Source organism: Notolepis coatsorum (genome assembly GCF_963971535.1).
Source record: "Notolepis coatsorum genome assembly, chromosome: 12".
Taxonomy (NCBI): domain Eukaryota; kingdom Metazoa; phylum Chordata; class Actinopteri; order Aulopiformes; family Paralepididae; genus Notolepis; species Notolepis coatsorum.
This window is the reverse complement of record NC_140176.1, coordinates 65,304,694-65,326,540: the sequence shown is the minus strand read 5'-3', so window position 1 is coordinate 65,326,540 and position 21,847 is coordinate 65,304,694. Positions and strand designations below refer to the sequence as shown.

At 43.2% G+C, this 21,847-nt stretch overlaps 1 protein-coding gene across 1 annotated transcript in view; it reads right to left on the bottom strand.

Annotated features, from left to right (window-relative positions):
- The window catches only part of malrd1 (MAM and LDL receptor class A domain containing 1), a gene marked incomplete at both ends in the record, with an annotated part of 129,163 nt that overhangs the window by 81,568 nt on the left and 25,748 nt on the right, over positions 1-21,847 (bottom strand). The window contains 7 exons of the mRNA XM_084325849.1: positions 453-540; positions 3,463-3,902; positions 7,742-8,109; positions 9,611-9,716; positions 11,002-11,154; positions 12,742-12,873; positions 16,995-17,005. Of these exons, the coding sequence (XP_084181975.1) occupies positions 453-540; positions 3,463-3,902; positions 7,742-8,109; positions 9,611-9,716; positions 11,002-11,154; positions 12,742-12,873; positions 16,995-17,005 (1,298 nt within the window). The remainder of the gene's footprint in view (positions 1-452; positions 541-3,462; positions 3,903-7,741; positions 8,110-9,610; positions 9,717-11,001; positions 11,155-12,741; positions 12,874-16,994; positions 17,006-21,847) is intronic.

Sequence of the window (21,847 nt, the reverse complement as noted above, 5' to 3'; positions counted from 1 at the left end):
AGAGATGGACACTAACACCAAATAGAGAGAAATAGTACAAGATCTTTTTTTTTTATCTTCCTCTACCGTTTAAACTGTGTGGAAATCAAACAGGAAAGACTGTCAGGTTTTAAACAGTTTAAACAGTCATTCAGAACTGAACTATTTTACTAACCGTTTTATTGCACTGCACTATTGCATTATTTTGCTGCTCTTTTATTACTGTCTATTTAAAAGAAATGCTGTATTACGTGTGACGATTAAACCATAAACAAAGAAGCCTATTGGGATGTTAGATCCTAATGTGACTAACTGTGATTTGGTGTTCTATGTCTTACCTTGTCTTACCTTTGTCTATTTTACTCATTTTATGTATTTTTTTTTTTTTTACTGCTGTGAAGCACTCTGAGCTGCAATTCTTGTATGAAAGGTGCTATACAAATAAAGTGTATTAATATTATTATTAGTATTACCATCGTAAGGTTCACAGTCCAGAAAAGATAGGTCATCAATGGCAATGTCTCCGTTGAAGTCATCTCCAACGGTACCCACCACCAGAATCTGTCAACAGCGATGACAAGGAGAGGCAAGAGCCAATAATAACATGATTACCTTCTGTTGGAAACATGCTATCAGGAGAGTGTGGCATCAGTGAGGACGGTTAGACTGGAGAATGTTTTCTGCTGAAAGAGCTATGAGTTTATAAAGGATCATCTAGCACACAGTGCATGTAATGAAGATTTTCTCGATTTTCTATTATGAAATATGAAGAATGGAATACTTAAATGATCATTTATATTATTAAGATCAGAAGACGACTTCTCAATATGATGTTTATTAGAGATATGGATCCATATACATATGAAGCATAAGAAATGCGAGAAGAAGGGTGTAAGTCCAGTGTAAGGGTAAGACTAAGTTTACGTTTTTTCATATTATGTCACTTACAGTATATGTAATACAGACAAAGGACCTTGGGTGTTGGTCAGTCCATACATTGGGTTAGTATTACATCAAGTACATAATTCTTATGAAATGCCAAGTTAAAGTAAGCCAGATGTACACTACCCAATGCCTATTGATACTAGGGCGTACATGATAACATATGGTGACACACAGACACGTATACAACCAGTTCATATTAAGGCCTATGGTCTCTTAACATGCGAGAACATTCCTCTGTAATCAGGGAGGATGATCTCTAATGTGTGTTACATAACAGGGTTAAATGCATAATTATATGATTCATAGTTAATATAAAAGTGATTATGGAGAAGGTACAAATGCCAAATGGATTTTGATATTGCCAGATGTGTAGAAATCCTCCTTACAGTGCATTAAACCATAGTGGAGCAATTGATCGATCTCAAACCCCGCCCCCTGTTTGATTTTATTTTATTACGGATCCCCATTAGCTGGTGCCATGGCAACCAGCTAGTCTTCCTGGGGTCCACACAAAAAAACATACAAAAACAATTATTGCAAAACAGAATTATTAAAAGCCAGTACTCAACATACAATACACAATGAAACTAACAATTAAGATGGCTAAAATGACATGCAAGCAAAGAAACAGAAAACAAAAAAACAAAACAAAACAAAATACAAAATACAGTGTTAAATACAATTTAAGATTGTTTTTAAAATTGAATATTTTTAAGAATTGCTTTTAGAATGCTCATCAATGTTACTAAAACATCAATTTCACCATACCTTTAAAAAGAAAAGAAAAAACACACAAAGTAATCAGAAGAAGTTTTGGATAACATTGGAAGTTGGAATGTTGGAAGTCTGCTGCGTCCCTTGATTGGAGGATCAAGAAAAGAGGGCAGTTTGAGATATAGGTCAATAGTAAGGAGGCATGTTTTTGGAGAACGGCAACGCAGGCGCTAAAATGCTGATGCAATGCTCCATCTGTCTGAAGGAGACACGACAAGGTTGTAGAATGTCAAATTAATCAAAATCAGCAGCATGCTTCAGCGACCAAGACATAGTCCGAGGTACTTTTTCAATCATCGGCCAGCATCTCAGCGCTTCTGCTATGTTGGGAAACATCTTCATCAACTGTAGTGGCCCCTCGGGCATGTTTCTGCTGGCACCTGGTAGCGCTGGTTTGTTCGCTCACTTGTCTTAACACTTTAATCACCATGGGTTAAATTCATAATTTACCATCCCTCGCCAGCTCTATTTGTCTATGGAGAAGTTCCCCTTCTTTGCAGGGCTATAACTTTTTAAATTCTATTGCTAAATTGCCATTATTATGGCCCATTCAATGTCCTATATGTATTGTTCAGGGTGTAGCAACGTTAAACTTTTTCATTCACATATTCATACTAAAATATGGTCTAAAGTATAAGTATGTTTTTATCGTTTTCTGCAGCTTTCTTCAGAGCGTGATGTATAGCCCCAAATGCATTATATTGATGATCAAATACAGTTTGGTAGGAATCTGTGCGAGATAAAAAATTTCAACTGCACATACTTCTAGAAGTTTCTACGCATCATCTGATGATGACCGGATGGGCGGGGGATCGTTTATAATTCCGTGGGCAGCGTTAGATGATTCATCCAGAGTGGGTCATATGTTCATCAGATCAGTTAGTATAGAAAACGTTAGAAAATAACACTGAATCTTACCGTGGCTTCCTCGCGCCGCTGGCAGATGAGCGTGGAACAGATTTTTTTCTATTATGGGATGTAGAAATGCCCGATCCATTTCCAGGTTGTATAATAGTATATACGTCCAAATAACGTTATTTATTGAGTTAGGGCGAGCGATCTATTATCCAGTGTTTCAAGATGGAGTCGCGGGAGCTATAGCGAGTGGCAGGACCACATATGGATGAGCACTACCGGTTCAAAGGTTAATATCCGGTTGGCGATCTGCCGATCGGCCACCAGATGGCGCTCTTGAACCGCTAGAGAGTTGAGAGGAGATCAGCAGTGTGTCTCAGGGCTCCGGAAAGGAAATATGATTTCGATGACAGATTTTTGGAATATTGACATCAAAGACGAGTTACGTCGTCTTCGGCAGAATGAGCATGGCTCGGAATGACGTGAAAACTCGTCCGCGGCGATCATAGTGTTAATTGACCATAAAATTCACCACAGCGGCCATTTTGTTCTTATGTCATGCTCAGGACAGGATTCCTTTCTTTTTCCATTCAGGCATATGGTCAGTGGAGAGACAATGTGACCTTCAATGTAATCATCATCATCTTTGTTTTACGTCCCTATTTTCTCCACACCACTGGGCACGGTTTTGTGCCATGTCTTCATGTATCTCCAGATCCCTCATATCATTCTCCACACATCCCCTCCACGTCTGCTTCGGTCTCCCTCTCGGCCTCCGCCTTCTCTCTTAAAGTATAATAGAATACAGAGCTCCCTAAGCTCTTGGACTAACCTAGGGTGGCATAGTTGTCTGCCTTGCTGCTACACATCGATTTGTGGAGTGGTAATACATCCTCCCTACTGACCTACCTGGAAGGGTCTGCCGCTGTTGAGGTAGAGGGTCTTCCTATGCCACAGGTTACCCTGGTTCCCGTAGCGAACCCACAGCATGTGGCCACGGGCCGCCGCGGTCATCCTCATGTACACGGCCAGGGAGAAGACGTGGGAACCAAACATGTGGTAGTGAAAGCGGAACACGCAGGAGTGGTGGGACTGGCCCTTGCCACGCTGAAAGGTGGGCCGGAAGACTCTGCTCAGCAGCACGGCCGTGTCCTTGAACTCCTGGGGGCTGGACGACTCGATGAAGAGGTAGTGTCCGTCGACGGTGCCCAGGGTGTGGTCCTTCCAGGGGCCTGTGTTAACGGTGGGGGTGGGGCCCTGGATGAGAGTCCAGTCGAACACGTCCCCACCTCTCCGCTCCTGCTCCCAGCTGCACAGGTTGTGCTCGAAGTTACACTGCATGTCTGGGGCTATGAGGAGATAATACAGGGGGGTGGGTTTCATTGAAGACAGCAAAGGACATGAGCAACAGCAAGTAAATCGCTCAATACTACATGTGTAATGAAGCAACAAATGTAGAATAAGCATGAATATCTTATTACTATACATTTAAATGCTTTAATTACAGTATGTGCAGAATGCTAGAAAACAGAGGAGGACACTCAACAACCGTCCACCTTCCACACATCCCGCCTATGTAGGATCTTGCATAAATTATTCTGTCCAAAGACGATCTTGAAGGAATCTATGTTTTTCAATGTGTATATAATGTATATATCGGTGGGTGACAGCATCTACTGAGACGGATCTATAGATCTTAAAAGTAGCCGGCAGCCAGTGTGTGTTTCCACGGTAGAGAGCAGCAAGCAGGGTGTGTGAGTGCCAAGGTCGTCCTCGGTCGAGTTGTTCAACAGAGGAGATAACAGGCCGTTGGTGGGGGAGGTTTGGTCAGAGAGCTACGGGAAGAGTTCGACATCAATAGAAGAGGACGTTAGTGTGTTAAAGGTGACCAGCCGTTGCCATGGTAGCATGTCACGTAGTAACGAGAAGAAGGGGTGGGCCCGTTGCTATGGGGAGAATGTTATGGGATGTCAGTTCCTTCCGGGGGCCTCAGAATCATTGGACTAATGAGAGAAGAGATGGTGGAGAATAATGAATTTAGTTTTTCTTCAAAAACTATTCAAGGACATTACAGAATGGGTTACATCTCGTACGAAGCTATGTTTATGAAAATAAACATCAGGAAAGAGATCCCGTTGCAGTGTCGTTTCTTCTGACTACGAATGTACCAACAGGGGTTGATACAGTGTGAGACAGCTAATGAGATATCCAAGTAAAATGACACAACGCAGAGGCCAGGCACGGAGCAGCAGGTGACGAGTGAGAGAAAGGATTAAAGGCTAGAAACACTGTTATCTATAAATCTCCAACAATAACCTTCTCAAAAACCATCCAGCAAGATGACATACTGTACACTCCATACACTCCACACATTCCATACACCCCACACATCCCATACACTCCACACATCGCATACACTCCATACATTCCACACACTCCACACACTCCACACACTCCATACACTCGCAAATACCAAGAATCACATTACACTGGAGCCCAGAGGGCAAAAGAAGGAAAGGGAGGCCCAGAATAACATGGCACAGGACAATAGAGACTCCAACAACACCAACAGAGCTGGGGGACCATAGAGAAGATGGACAAAGACAGAAGGAAGTGGAGGGACATTGTTGCTGCCCTACGAGCCAGCCGGCACAATGGGGATGTGTTACGGTTTGGTAGGTGGGTTGGACTCTGGTGCAGTGCAGAACAGAGACGACGAGAGACAGATGTTGATTTTCGAATAAAGCACTACGAGTAGCTGAATGAACACGCACACAATGGTGATAAACAAAAGGGGAGAAATCTCCCTCTCCAAAACATGTTAAATCTGAATCACAATACATAGGAACTCATCACAATAATGGGGGAAAACAAAGGGGAGAAAGCAAGGTCTCCAAAACACACTAAATAGTAATTCCGTCAAACAACGGTGCTGCATATACATAGGATAAGAATAATCCTTTAACAACTAAATTCAATCGGCAATCAAATTCAAAACATCGCAAACAAACGTATCGTCCGTGGCAAGGAGCGATAAGACTAAACATGTAGGTATACTCACGGACAGTTTCAGTGATCGACTGACGGTGTTTGTGTGACACGGAAGAGAATATAAAGAGACATTTAAGTCGCTTTCACATATAGTTTTGGTGGACTCTGTGCGGTTCTGGTGGTGAAGTTGCAACATTGTTGCATTCTTCATTTGGTTCGCCTGCATTCACATAGCAATTTGTCAGGCGCACCGAACTTTCTGAACAATGTCACACGGTCGAAAAGGGCGCTCGTCTATTGGACACAATGGAGAGTGAAGATCCCTCCCTTTCAGGAAGTGAAATGCGCACAAACACAAACTGTGTGAAGCGTGATAGTAGCAGAGACGTGGCATTGATCCATCGTTCGATTATAATTCCCATTACCGCCATCCTCTCGCTAAACAACTTGTACACCTCGTTGTTTTTGTGAGTGCCCACATTCACCACAAGCAGCTGTTTTATTTGGTCTTCTGCCCCCCAAGTCTGTCCACGAGACATGTTTACACAGTGTGCTTGTTTTGCAGTGAATGCCGCGCCGCGGTAATATTAATAATAATAACGGCTGTGTTTTTTTCCCTTCTACACCAAGATGCACAGTAGATAGATAGATAGATGCAGTGTGCTTGTTTTGCAGTGAATGCCGCGCCGCGGTAATATTAATAATAATAACAGCTGTGTTTTTTTTCTTCCTTCTACCCCAAGATGCACAGTAGATAGATAGATAGATATATGCAGTGTGCTTGTTTTGCAGTGAATGCCGCGCCGCCGTAATAATAGATGGTTTATCAGGTGACTTCCTACGTTTGGTCCGCGTTTGGTCCGATGAAGCGAACCGAGACCTACGTTTTCAGGCAGACCAGAGTTCGCGTGTTTGGTCCGCGGACCGAGTTCGACGCGCATTCACACAAACCCGAAAAACGAATTCTGGTCCGATAGTCCGGACCAAACAGCCCCTGTGTGAAAGCGACCTTAATGTCAGTTGGCGGCTGGGTGGTGCAGCGGACATTGCGCTCGTCACCAATGCAAGAGACACCGGTCTCGAATCCGGCCGTCAGCGTTGCCTCCGGCTTGGGCCGGCCGTCATACTGACTCAATTGGCAGAGTCAGCGGAAGGGGAGTCGAAGGGTGGTAATCTGGTCGTTGTAAACAGCGACTCCTACAGGTCGGTCAGGGCGCCTGCACAGCAAAGACAGGAAATGGCGGGGGCAGTGTGAGCCTCCCACACGTTACACCTCGCCAATGAGAGTCCGCGCTGGCAGTTGAAAAGAAGTGACTGGCTGCCTCCACATGTATCGGAGGGGACATGTGATGGGCTTCTATCCTCCCTACGACCGGCCAGTGGGGGGCACATGCGAGCAACGATCAGGACAGGGGAGGGAGAATTGGCACAAGAGGAAATTGGGATAGGAGAAAAATCACAGAAAAAGGAGGAGAAAAAGTGGATAAAAAGAGACATTTAATGAGTCACACCAGGTACCAATGAGTGTAATTAGGACAGGTAGAGAGGGCAATTACCCACCAGGTAACGCTAGAGGTTTGCTCCCTGAGGAGAGCAAACCCCAAACGTTACAGGGATGAGTGATTGAGTGTGTGAGTGAGTGATACATTTAAATCAAGGAATCTTAAAATTGTAGGTCGGGACCCGAGAAGGTTTCAGGTTCTGGTGGGTCCCCGCATGACAAGAGGAACCTACTGGTACTGTATGTTAACAAGTCTTAGTAGTTCTGGGGCGACACCTTATTTACTCACTCTGGACTGGGTCCCAGGCTGAACAAAATGGTAAATGGTGCATTTATATAGCTCTTTTATCCAAAGTGCTTTAAAAAGTTTGTTCCTCACATTCACCCATTCACTCACACACCGACGGCAACTATGCAAGGTGCCAACCTGCACATGGGGAACAATTAGGATTTAAGTGTCTTGCTCAAGGACACTACGACACACTGCCCGGGAGGAGCGGGAATCGAACCGGGAACCTTCCGACTACCAGACGACTGCTCTACCTCCTGAGCCACTGTTGCCCCTGAACAAGAATCCCAGCTTTAGAAGAATAAATGAGAATGGGTTTACTAGAATTCTAAAAGAGAAGTGGAGACAGGTTCATCTCCTGCTTGTGTGAAAACCAACAGTGGAGAGGGACGGTCGGCCAGACTTACAGCATCCCTCCTCGTCTGATCCGTCCCCGCAGTCGTCCACCAGGTCGCACAGCTGTAGGCGCTCCACACACGCCCGGCTACGCACGCAGTGGAAGTGTGAGGGAGAGGGGCACTCCTCCATCGCGGGGGGCAATGAACAGTTCTGGAAAGTGATGTCGTCCAGGGCAGAGACTCCGTCGAACACGCCCAGGCTGAGCTTAGCGAACGAGATCTGGAACGGTCGGGTGATGCGGCCGAGCTGCACGGTGACCTGGTTCCAGCGGGGTCCCTGGTTGTAGAGGGTTCTCCACAGAACCGTGTTGTTCTCCACCCCGACGATGCGCAGGGACATGTCTGTCGCACCCACCGATATGCCGGAGTTGTAATGCCTGCCCTTGCGGAAAAGCCATATGAATTTCACAAGTGGAAAATTATGCTTTTCCACACATTTTCCCACATATATTTCTTTGGAATTAATCAAATGTGATTTAGATGATTTAACATGTGCTTATATGAATTCATATCTCTAATTACATTCAGTAGTAGTGGTATTTATCACATTATCACTTATACTATATACATTTCACATGTGAAATCATCCCACTTACACATGTGATATCATCACAATTACACATGTGATATCATCACAATTACACATGCACAATTATGTAAGCACACATGGAATCATGTAAATCACATGTGAAGAAAAAAAATAATAATTATGTGTGTGGATTTTTGTAAGGGTGGGGGAAGGGCTGTTCTAAAATGAGAACGCTAGCTGTTTGTAGGCTGATGCACTGCAGAGGGGAAAAATGGAAATGTTATGTTATGGACCGTCAGCAGTTTTCTGCCAAAAAAAAAGCATTTAAATTACCTGGTGGAGAAATATAGACTGTCATCTTACAGTAACTATGAACAGTGCTACTGTGTGAGACTGCTAGTGAGAGATGCAAGAGGGGAGACAGGGAGTCAAAGAGATGAAGCCATAGAATGATAGAGATAGAATGATGGGCAGAAAGACAGATAGAATTATAGAGATAGAATGATAGAATGATGGACAGACCATTCTATTTCATCCAAATCAGATCAGAACTGTAGTAACTATAGCTGGTAGATACAGACAGAAACACATACAAGAGTGAAAACAATAGGGGTTATTTCACTGTGTGTGCATTAGGGCTGACCCCTATTAGTCGATTAGTCGACTAATCGGTCGAAAGGAGCCGTAGTCGACTGGCCAACCTCTTAGTCGAATATATATATATATATATATATATATATATATATATATATATATATATATATATAAAAAAATAAAACGTTTAATATTTTTTTTTAATCATTCTTTCCAAAAGAAAAGAGGCCTAGAAGCGTGGCTAATGCTAATGGCACGCATACCAGAGGCTAACTGCCTAAGACAACAGGCACAGAGGCACTGAAAGAGGATTTCACCCATCTAATGAACACACTAGACTAGACAAATATCAACATGTATCCATCAGTGGACCAATTGCATGGTTTTGCAGAGGACAAGAAGCCTTCAGTCGACTCCTTCAGACATTAAGCACCCCCCACAGCCCAAATGGAATGGTAAAAAAAGAAAATGTAATTTTTTTTTAAAGAAAATTAAAAATATTAAACTTTTCTTTTTTTGTCGACCAATAGTCGACTAACGGCACATTTTGGCCAATCATAGTCGACCATCCAAATCCTTAGTCGGGGACAGCCCTAGTGTGCATACAGGAGTAGGTGTTCAGGTGCAGGTTCAGGAGACATCAAACAGCCAGCAGCATCATGTATGCTGAAGTTGTGGTGCCCTGGAGGGAGGAGAGAGAAGCAGGTGATGGAGGGCTTCCTGAGAGCCCTTCCCTGCTGCTGCGCTATGCTCACCAGAAGGTCATAGTGCAGATAGATGACGACTGTTGGAAGTGCGGTCCTCTGAGCACCGCCAGTGGGTAAAGACGGCTACTGTTCTTCATCACAAACACAAAGTGACCTGGAATGACAGAGAGGACATCAATTAGACTAGGTTGAGACTGCAGGCAAAAGTGGCCCAAATCTTTAAAAAAAGAAAATCTCATATGTGAGACTCAGATCTGGGTTTGAACAGCACAAGTCACACAGAATCTGATCTTTTCAATTCAGATTTTTCATAAATCAGATACAGGTCAGATTTATTGCAATGCAACCTCAGTGTGAACAGTCATATCAGAATTCATGCGACTTTTTACGTTGACATTCATCACAATTCTGCCCTGGCGGGAGTCACTCTGTGAATACAAACATGGAAGACAGCTGTGAGGGTGGTGGTCAGTGAAGGCGTATAAGTATCTGGGGTGATACTTCTTTACAAGCAAAACCTGAGGGGACGTACAGTATCATAACCTGGCTGTTTATTTTTTTATAGAGGAAATACACTAAATTAATCTCAAACCCTCTGTTCTTGAACCTGCAATCACAACCGTAAAGCGCCAGTTGTGATTGGAGGATCAAGAAAGGAGGGTGGGGTTTGAGACACTGATACTCTGTTCTAGCCTGGTATTGGCCCAATATCCGATAAAACTATCTATAGATGCCAAACTATGGGGCGGGTGAGATGAATGACCAGAGGACATACTGTATGCTGTACAAGCCAGAAACCAGGCCCAGGAAAGTTTCACTTTCGTTTTGTAGCAGAGTTCTATAGAGAGCTCTGACTGTGTCTTTGGTCTTCGTCTTTAGTTTTTTAGTTTTTTTTACAATTGGGCAATTTCTTCAGCAAATAGTTAAACAAAGAACTTGAATTCTAGTGTCTCAAAGTGTCAATAGCTTAGTCGGGTGCTTAACAATTAAAATACATACATATAGCACATTTCATTTGAACAACTGAAAGGACCAGAGTAAGACATTAGACACATGCAGGTGTTGGGACTGGTAACAAGGTTTTAATACCCGAGGGGAGAGATGTTGATTCTCTCTATTACTCAAACGGCTGAGAAAGCATTTCTGTGTACGCTGTTCTTTGCACTTTAAAGAAATACATACTGCTGCTTTTTTTTTGGTGCAAAAAGTTCCCCCCCCCACTGATTTCCCTCCAGTGCTCTGGAAGCAGCACACACAGCCCCTTATCAGGCTATCATATCCTTTTTCTTATTCTGGTCACAGCTATTTACAAATGGCAACATTGCTATGTTCATAGGGTTACTCTGTGTGTGTGTGTGTGCGCGCGCGCGCGCGTGCGTGCGTGTGTGCGTGTGCGTGTGTGTGTGTGTGTGTGTGTGTGTGTGTGTGTGTTTCCCTACCACTGGTGCTGTTGGTGGAGTGGTCCAGCAGTGGGGGGTTTCCCTGGTAGTCTGGTGGGACCTCCCAAGATGAGCCCCGCACCCAGTCAAAGCCGTCCCCGAGGGTGTGCTCGTACCAGCCACACATGTCCCTCTCAAAGTCACAGTGAGAGGCTGGAATGGTGGAGACGACATGAGGCTATGGCTACAATTCTCAACTATACATCATAGTATGAATTATAGTTGTCTTATAATATATATATTAGGGGGGGTGTAAAGGTACACGTATCCGTACCGTTTCAGTGTGTACCATACCGTACCGAACTGCTGTGTACCGAACGAATACAACGGTATGTTAACCACTAATGACCGCCCACCGGGGGCTGTTTTTTTCACAATCTAATATAATTATTATTATTTATTTTTTTACAAGTCGATTATTAATTTCAATATAGAATATTTGTTGACAGCCCTACAAGTACAATTAGTTACTGCACACTACATCACCCCTGAGTGGAACATGGAAAGCCAAACTTTCCCCCACTGTACCGAAAACCTGTACCGAACCTTGACTTCAAAACCGAGGTACGTACCGTACCGTGGTTGTGTACCGTTACACCCCTAATATATAATGTATACTGTACAGTTCTATAGAGCTCAATGCAGATATTAGTTAACTTCTCATTGTATGAGATACATAAGAAATTCTGATCCTGTTTGTTAATTTATGTTTATTTACTTTCCCCCTCTATTTCTCTTTATTGGAAATTATACCTGCAGTTGCTGTGGCTTGTCATAAAACTATTTCTGAACACTTATGTAATAAAGAAAACAATAAAGATAAGTTGAAAAAACGTATCAACAAATTTACAAAAAATTAAATATAGTATTCCTGTGTTTTTCTCAGACTCCTATGATAACTGTGGCCGCTTGAGGGTGGGGGCCCAACCAACCAACCAACCAACCAACCAACCAACCAACCAACCAACCAACCAACCAACAGAGTGACTTATAGAGTTGCTGGTATATTAATTAATATATTAATTTGCATAGAAAAGAAAATCTAACAAAAAAGTCTCCCATTCACTGTCAATGGAGCAGCTCCAGTCATTATATCTGATGACGACATCACAAGTTTGACATCACCAGCAGGTGGTTTTGAATGAATAGAAGACTCAGTAGTTACTGTAGCATGAATTTTCAAGACGGAAAGCAAGTCAATACATGCAAAATGACTATAGAAATACTATAGCGTATCACTATAGAAATGGCCATACTGTGCATAGTATTTATATGGTAAAATCCACAGTAATACAATAGTGAAATCACTACAGTATTTCTGTGATAAATCTATAGTGTGTATGAAAAACAAACACAGGAATACTATAAATCACTATGTGGTAAATCCCATTCGGTGTACAAAGGAAAACACAGGAATAGTATAGGTTTTTACTACAGTTACTTTCCCTATGGGAAATACTGGACAAATTAAATTCCATGGCATTGGTTTGCTTCCCCTCAGCTGACAAATCCAATATCCAATCCAACAAAGTTAAAAGAAAGAGACGGGCTGATTCCAAACCACATTCTGGCCTCTTGTTGTCATTGGACAAAGAAGAGACGCTCTGTACCATTGCTTTGAATGTGACTTCAAACGCTCGGATCATATTGGCAGATTCGTACAAATCAGAAAAGACAGAATAGTGTGAAGGGGACAGGTGGTGATGGGAGAGTGTGTTCCTTGGCAACAGGGGTTCTTACGGCAGTTGTCTTCGTCCTCCCCGTGGGGACAGTGTGGGGTGAAGTCACACACTTGGCTCTCCTCCACACAGTCCCCTCCACCACAGGCAAACCAGGAGGGGGGACATTCAGGATACGGGGTAGTGCTGCTCTCTGGAAAATGAAGCAAAAAATAAATAGATATAGGTTAAATAAAACTAGACATGGTGGCTAACAGCAGATACGTTTACATTTAGTCATTTAGCTGATGCTTTTATCCAAACAAGTCAGCAAGAGAGGTACCTCTCTGGTAGCTAAGGGTCAGTGGCATTGTTCGTCAAATAGTATCAAGCTTGAGTATTACACTCTGAGTGTTAGCATGATAAGTAGTAGTATAAGCTTAGGGGGCCAATCGGGGGGCCGTTGCGCACGTCACTCGCCGCACATTTGCCCTTTTCGGCTTCAGGCTGTGTTATAGGGAGGTGTAGTGGTTACGTAATTTTCGTTTTTTCCTGTTCCACCCTCTGTTCCACTTAATGTATTTCCCCATTGACCATTTCTAAATCGGCTCGTTTTAGATAAATAAAGCATTAACGTTGGCATGGTGTACCTTTCTGTGCGTATTCATCCACAATCTATAGCTCAACATGAAAATATTCGCAATTAATCATAAAGGTAGCAAAATAACAACGTTTCTGTTTTCGTTCGCTGGGAAACTACACTGCTATTTGGCGCTGCTGACTGACGTCACCACAGCGTAGCCGCCAGCCTGTAGTCACAGACCTAGGATCAGATTTCCCTTACATTCCATAAGCTTAACAATTCGTACAATGTGAAAATAACTGACCCTGAATCTGTGGCTAGTATCTCTCTGGTGGTCATAACCATTAACACATTGGGGACGAACAACGGATATATACGTGTTTCGATTCCACCCGTTGTGGACAGAAGCACGGATATATCCGTGGCAAGTTGTTTTGACTTTTATTCCATTTTAATAACCTATTCAAGGTCGCCGAGCTGCACTGCAGATGTACCCTACTCTTTGAATTCGCCAAAGTGCAATACCGGCCAGATCCTCTTAGGGGCGCAGTCGCGATAATGCAGTGTGCCCTGTGGCTGAACGGAGCATTATTTTTTTTACTTTCAATGGAGTTTTCAGTTAGCTGGATTCTGGATGTGCAGCCTGTAGCTTGGATTACGTTTTGGATCGCGGATTTCACTATGCAATAAGGGGATTTATCATCAGCCAATGGACATATCGATCTACCAGATGGCGATCGATAACGGGGAAATGCTCGGGGGGATCCAACCGGCTCATGGTAAGATCTTTTTCACGTAAATTACAGCCCGATCGAGCCTTGTTATGATACGATACGATACGATCAGCGTATGTGGCTACTTAGACGAACACAGTTATTGGTAATCAATAATAAGAAACAACGTCCCCCACCCCCCCCCCTTTCATGCATACATGCTTGAGGATCGTGCCGATCATATGCAGTTTGAGTTTTAACTGTAGCTTATGTATAACGGAAATGCCATTGGATATAACGTTAGAAGCTATTAGCCCTTTATCTAGCCTTCCAGGAAATATACTAGACCAAATGCGTATAACGCTTATATTCACGGCGTTATAAAATGAGAACGTATTGATGATTTTTTTTTTCTTTAAGCCATTTTGAAGGGACGGTTTATGGACTCAATTGACAATGAGAATGGACAGATAGCAGTACTATAAAGTATAGATTTAGCTCTACAAACAGCCCCAAGTCTGTTTACAAAAGCTGGTCGTCTCTAGTGATATTAGACTCATCCCAGTTTCAAGTTCAAGTTCAAGTTTCTTTAATAGTTGTCATACAGAAGTACAGAATACTTTTATACAAAATGCTTCTTACTGTTACGCTCCAGAGACTGTGCAAGACAAGATAAGTATGAAATAAAATAACATAGTATAGCATGTAAATTAGAAGTAAAAAAATTAGGTCACAGTGTTCAGTATAGACATATGTACAATGTTCGATGCAGAATAGACGTAACTGAGTTACCATATAATATACAATATACTATGCAGTGTACTAATATACAATACTATATAGTGCAAGGCAGAAATGGGATGAGGTGCAATTTAGGTACAATTTACAGTAGGTGTACGAGTTGTAGTGCAAATCCTATATCAATAAATATAAAGTGTGTTTGTGTGATCTAAAGTGTGGAGAGTGGGTGCTGCAGTGTGTTAATCTCTAAAGCCAACCACCATTTTTAAAAGCAACAATCACGTTACCATATTTGTATTTATATTTTAAATCATATAACGTTATTTCGCTGCATATTAAATCACTGTAAATACTAATGTAAATCATTGTTTCGTTGTACATATTGTGTATATTTTATAACGTTATTGCTTATTGTTTTTTACATGACGTTAGTAGCTAGCTTGCTAGCCGGCATTCCCGAAACTCTAACATGCCCCGATTTAAAATGGTTCTCTCCTCTTTGTATACGTTTGTCCTCACAAACAAAGTATTCTGCCAGGGAACTTATGGACACGACAGTAGTAGTAGTAGTTATAAGGTTTTTGCGCTTGTAATGTTAACGTTAGTTAGCTATCGTGGTAGCCCCTTTCGTGACTGTGTGATGCACCGAGTGACGGTGATAAGGCGACAGCCTAACAGACCAATAGCGGCTGCGTACTGAACAACAGGCTGCCTACTGGTAAATTAAAAACCTTATAACTACCTTTGTTTTAACCAAAAATGCTTAAACAATCATGTTAGTGGTAGAAGGGAACTCATTTTGTCAAAAATGGAAAGCTTGCCAATGTTCATGCGGCAGAATTGTTACAATAGCCGATAATCCATTTTCGCAATGATAAATCCCTATACGGGTGGAATAACCAGTGACGTCAGACTACACCTCCCTATTGCCGATCAACCAACACTGTTATAATCACAGCACGGGCATACTTCACTCCCCCTCCTTTTTCCCTCACGTTCTTCACACACTCCTCTTCATCCCCCTCTCCATCCTCCACGCACTCCTCCTCATCCTCTCTTTCTCCATTCACCCCTCCATTCAACCTCATACGACCAGCATCACTTCACTTCACGTCACCTAGCAAAGCTGCACTTCAGCCTCCTGATTCGCACGCTGCCAGGCATCTCACTCCTCACGGCTGCATCCTATCCCCCTCTGATGAGGCGACTACTTCTACCCCTCGACGCTGACCAGAAGCTGTTGTGGTATTAATTACCACTACCCAGGTACGACGTCTCTACCTAAGCTCTGCTGGAATCTACCCTTTGTTTTGCCTTGCCTAACCTGTTTCTCCTGTGCCCCAAGGACCGTTCCTGCCTGGACCTCCCCGGTCCCCGAAGAGGACCACTTGCCCACTCGCTGCCACGGCAGCCCCCAAGACAAAGAACAAGAACTAACCCCGTTCTATTTCCCCCTCCAATTCATGTACTGTACCACTGTTCATTAAAAACCCTTGAACCGCTCCAATCTCCTCTCCTGTGTGTGTTCCAGACCACATTCTCACACAACACATCGTTTGAAAGCTAAAATGGCCGCTGTTTGATTGACACCATACTCAACATATTACGTGCTTCCAAATTCGTGTTATAAGACCAAACAGCCAACGAGCGTCAGTTTCGGAAAAGTGACCACGTCCGGTTTAGCCTCCCAGTGAACAGACCAATCACCTCTGATGGTGAAAATGATTGACTGTTTTTGTAGCCAATTTTGTAGCCAATTAAATTCTGGAGCTGATGGTATCTTACATGAGGGATGTTTACTACGATAAAGTCATTTGAGTCCTTACCATGAATTTTCCAAAAATTTTATTGGATCTGGCTGTCATAATGGTTTAGCCAATCAATTATATGACACATTTAATGATGCTAGTCTTCAGATTCCAGCAAGTTTTGTGCAAATGGTGAACAGTCTAGGGGGAGTACTGGAATAATTCCAATATGGCAGACTTCATAGGTCCTTCTAGCAAATCTGTTGTCCATGAGTAGACGCATCTCTGGATATCAGTTCCATGACTGTATGACTAATGAAACACTAATTAAAAAATGTAAGGTTTGGCACTAAAGGAAAGGTCATGGGATCAAACCAATAGGATTCCTTCTCTACATACATACCGTTGCATACATACATACATACATACATACATACATACATACATACATACATACATACATACATACATACATACATACATACATACATACATACATACATACATACATAAATTTTAAGGTTTGAAATACACGCATTTGAACACTAACTGATGGTGGCGCTAGAGAAGAGGTCACAGGGTCACCAAATAGGGTTCATATAGGGTTCAAATAGGGTTCATCCTCTAGGGGTCATGAATGTTCACCACAAATTTTTACAGATTAAAATGAAAGCTATTCAAGTTTCAAGTTTCTTTAATAGTTGTCATACAGAAGTACAGAATACTTTTATACAAAATGCTTCTTACTGTTGCGCTCCAGAGACTGTGCAAGACAAGATAAGTATGAAATAAAATAACATAGTAAAATTAGAAGTAAAAAAAACTAGGTCACAGTGTTCAGTTTAGACATATGTACAATGTTCGATGCAGAATAGACGTAGTTACCATACAATATACAATACTGTGCAGTGTACTAATATACAATACTATATAGTGCAAGGCAGAAATGGAGAAATGGGACGAGGTGCAATTTAGGTACAATTCACAGTAGGTGTACGAGTTGTAGTGCAAATCCTTTATCAATAAATATAAAGTGTAAGTGTGTTTGTGTGATCTAAAGTGTGGAGAGTGGGTGCTGCAGTGTGTTGTTTGTTTGAGTGAGTGTGTGCGTGTGGGTGTGTGTGCTGTGTGCATTTGATGGTTGTTGCATAGTGATTATTGTTCGTTTAGCAGCCTGATGGCCTGGGGATAGAAGCTTCTTCTGAGTCTTTCTGTGCTCGCCTTAAGACTCCGGTATCGCTTGCCTGACCGCAGCAGTTCAAAGAGGCAGTTGTTCGGGTGGCTCGAGTCCTTAATAATTCTCTTAGCCTTCCCCTTGCACCGCTTGTTGTAAATGTTCTGGAGGGTGGGAAGCCCCCCTCCAATTGTGCGTTCGGCTGAACGTGTCACTCTTTGTAGTCTGCTACGGTCTTGTGCAGTGCTATTCCCAAACCAGGAGGTGATGTTGCCGGTCAGGATGCTCTCTATTGTACATGAGTAGAAGTTCCTAAGGATCTTCTGACTGACTTGGAACTTCCTTAGGCGCCTGAGGAAGTAGAGGCGTTGTCGTGCCTTCTTCACAACACTGTCAATGTGTGTGGTCCATGTCAAGTCCTCGGATATGTGGGCTCCGAGGTACTTGAAACTGTTCACTCTCTCAACCGGTGCCCCGTCGATGCTGAGGGGGCTGTAGTCCTTGACCCCCGACCTCCTGAAGTCCACAATCATCTCTTTTGTTTTGCTGACGTTCAGGGAGAGGCAGTTCTCCTGACACCACTGTGACAGGTTCTCTACCTCTTCCAGGTAGGCCCTTTCGTCGTTGGCAGAGATCAGGCCCACCACTACTGTGTCATCAGCAAATTTGATGATGGTGTTGTTGTTCCGCTGTGCTACGCAGTCATGTGTGTACAGGGAGTAGAGGAGGGGGCTCAGAACACAGCCCTGGGGGGCCCCTATGTTGAGCGTGATGGATGAGGAGGTGCAGTTGCCGGCTCTTACCACCTGGGGTCTGCCCGTCAGGAAGTCCAAGACCCACTGGCAGAGGTCATAGTTCAAGCCCAGGTCCCTGAGCTTGGCTATGAGTTTGGAGGGGACTATGGTATTGAATGCTGAGCTGTAGTCGATGAACAGCATTCTCACATAGTTCCCCTGCCTCTTGTCCAGGTGTGATGCTGCTGTGTGCAGCACATGGGCTATGGCGTCCTCCGTGGACCTGTTGGGGGGATATGCAAATTGCAGAGGGTCCAGGTTGATGGGGAGGGAGGAACAGATGTAGCCCTTCACTAGCTTCTCAAAGCACTTCATGGCTATGGAGGTGAGGGCTACAGGGCGGTAGTCGTTGGTCGTTGAGGCAAGCGGCGTAGATTTTTTGGGTACAGGGATGATGGTGGACTTCTTCAGACAGGTGGGGATGACAGCCTGTTCCAAGGACAGGTTGAAGATGTCAGTGAATACCGGGGCCAGTTGGTCGGCACAGACTTTTAGGACGCGGCCGGGGATGCCGTCCGGTCCTGCTGCCTTCCTGATATTCACTTTTTTAAAGATCCGTCTCACCTCATGCTCTGTTACCCTGAACACTGAGTCTCCATCAGCAGACCCCCCCCCCCCCCATTGCCGTGGTTTGTAGGCTGGTGTTGTTATTCACAGCCTCAAACCTCGCATAGAAGGAATTGAGATCATTTGCTAAGGAGATGTCACTGTTCAGTTTGAGGGGGTGCCTTTGTAGTCTGTCATTGTTCTGAGGCCCTGCCACATGCCTCTAGAGTCAGCCTGTTCAAACTGAAGTTCAACTTTATCCCTGTAACGCCGTTTTGCCTCTATTACTGCTCTCCTGACGTTGTATCTTGCCATCTTGTGTTCTTCCATGTTGCCTGTCACCAGCCCGGTGTTGTATGCTCATGTGCGCACTTTCAGAGCCTCACGGACGGATTTGTCTACCCAGGGCTTTTGATTTGGGTAGATTTTAATTTTGGTGGAGGGGATTGTTTCTTCTACCAGAGTACAGACATAGTCAATCACCGTTTCGGTGTATTCGTTATCGCATTCACACGTAGGATCAGCCGATCTGCATTTGATTATTTTGTCAAGTCAATGCCTCAGCTTTCTGAGTCTTGTGCACATAACCCACACTCAAGTCACTTCCATAAACAACATTATCAAAGATTCTGTTACACTTTGGACTGTCTACTGACCAGTCACAAGCCAGCCACTAGCACCATGTGATCATGAAGGATGAGGGAAACTACAGACAATTTCATACAGTTTATTGCTATGAATATCTGGGTCATAAATTAGCCAGCACAAATGACCACTCCATCGCAGTGAGCCACAGGATAGCACTAGGACGGGCCGCGTGCAAGAAACAACACATACTGAAGTTAGGGCTGGGCGATTAATCGATTAATTCGAATGAATTATTTAGGACGATTTTGAAAAATGTTAATCGATCGTCACCTTTTATTTTACAAAAAGTAATGTTTGGTGAAAGTTAGAGTTGCACTTTATTAATCCCAATAGGGACATTCATCTTTGTTTGATCAAGAGTAACCTTTTATATATATATGTATATATAATTTTTTTTTAAGTGAAGATTGGTCAAAGTTAGGTTTGCAGTTCAATCCCAATAGGGAAATTCATCTTGGTTTGAATTTTTTTTTGTGTCAAATAAAAACAAAGGTTATTTGAATGATTTCCTTTGAGTTTCTAGTTTTCAAGAGAAAAAAATCTATTAAAATCGTAAATCTGATAAAAAAAAATTTGATTTTATTTTTAGGCCATATCGCCCAGCCCTACCTGAAGTCAACAATCTCCATAAGATTCAAGAGGGATGTGTATAATACTCCCTGTTTTACTCTATGGTATGGAATGCATCACATGGCCCCAAATTTCCCCAAGGGGATCGATAAAGGAATATCTTATCTTACATTACATGACACTCATTAGTGACATGGAGGTCTTTCAGAGCCAGTTATGCGATTTATGACCGGATATAAGTGAACCTACTGTAAATGCATTACAGACCTTCGAGCTATTACCAGCCTAATCCCTGTTGAAGCACACATACAATCTAAAACCCCCAGGGGAGAATTCACAAAGAGTGGATTGCGCAGCGCTAATAGCACCCTTAACTGCGAGCGATTAGGACGTGCTATTTGCTCCTTCTTTGCGAGCTATTCACTAAATATATTGTGCGGATGATATACTAGCGCAAAAACACGCCCATAGGTGTGCAATTTGCTCCTGATATCTGTCAGCGCAGTTGGCTCGCGGAGCAGATAACAGGAAGGGTAGAAAATAAACCCGAAATGAGGGAGAGCGAGGGAAGCTCTTAGACATAACAGTATTTTTCACCATTTGTATTTTGTTTATTTCGTAATGTATAGGGAGGTGTAGTCTGATGTCACTTTGGACCGCCCGCGAGGCGAGATGAGGCCAACAACGTTAAATAACAATATTTAAATAATAAATAAGATTGCATGGGATCTCTGGGTAGCTGGCTCAAAATCATCCTTGATTTCATCGAGTAGATCAAGAATAGCTTGAGCTGGCAACTGTGTCTCCGGATGAATTCGGTCTCGCTTAAATCAAAAAGTGATATTCTCATTAGAAATATTCTTTCACGAGCACGCCTGACATTACAATTGCCTTTGCCTGGCAACAATTACTGCTGCCACAATCACGTGAGACGCTGGCAATGACACCCCTTTATAAATGCGGTTAGTTACCACCAAATCTCTGAAGACGTAAATAGCGCTGCTTTAACTGTGTGTGGCAAATTAGCGCAGATCATTGTGAATTGGAGTGTTTTTCTGATGAGGCTCATTTGCATAGAAAGGGGCACAAGTTCCGCCTATATTACCTAATTTAAATACCCGCAAATAGCACCGACGCAATGCTGATGGCAACGCCGTTAGCACCATATTTCACCCTTTGCGCAAGCTTTGTGAATACTATAGCAAACTGTGTTTCAGAGCTATTTGCACAGGCATAGCGTCAGAAAAAGCCGTGCAGACTCTTTGGGCATCAAAAGCACAACCAAAGGTCTCTAATGTGTGTTTAGAAGGCCTGGTTGATGGTAGAAGAAACCGACTACTATGTGGTTTCAACCTCGTTAGACACACACCACACGTTAGAGTCCTTAGCCTGTATTTGCCAGTCACAATCATTAGAGAGTCTTTGGAGCCTCTATTCTCTCACTCAGTGCAGGTAGGTCAGGGTACCGCTCCATTCTTGCCTATAGGCTGCTTCAGCATTAGCAATTGCCTACTGGCAAGCGGAAGTGTCGATTAGGAGATTTCCTGCCCCTTTTTTCTTAGTGTATTAAAAATGTAATTTTCAAATACAAATGTACCTCTGTTACACTGTGACGGATGTGTCTGTGCGCCGCACCTGCACATAGTTAAGTGGTCCCTTAACCTACAGATG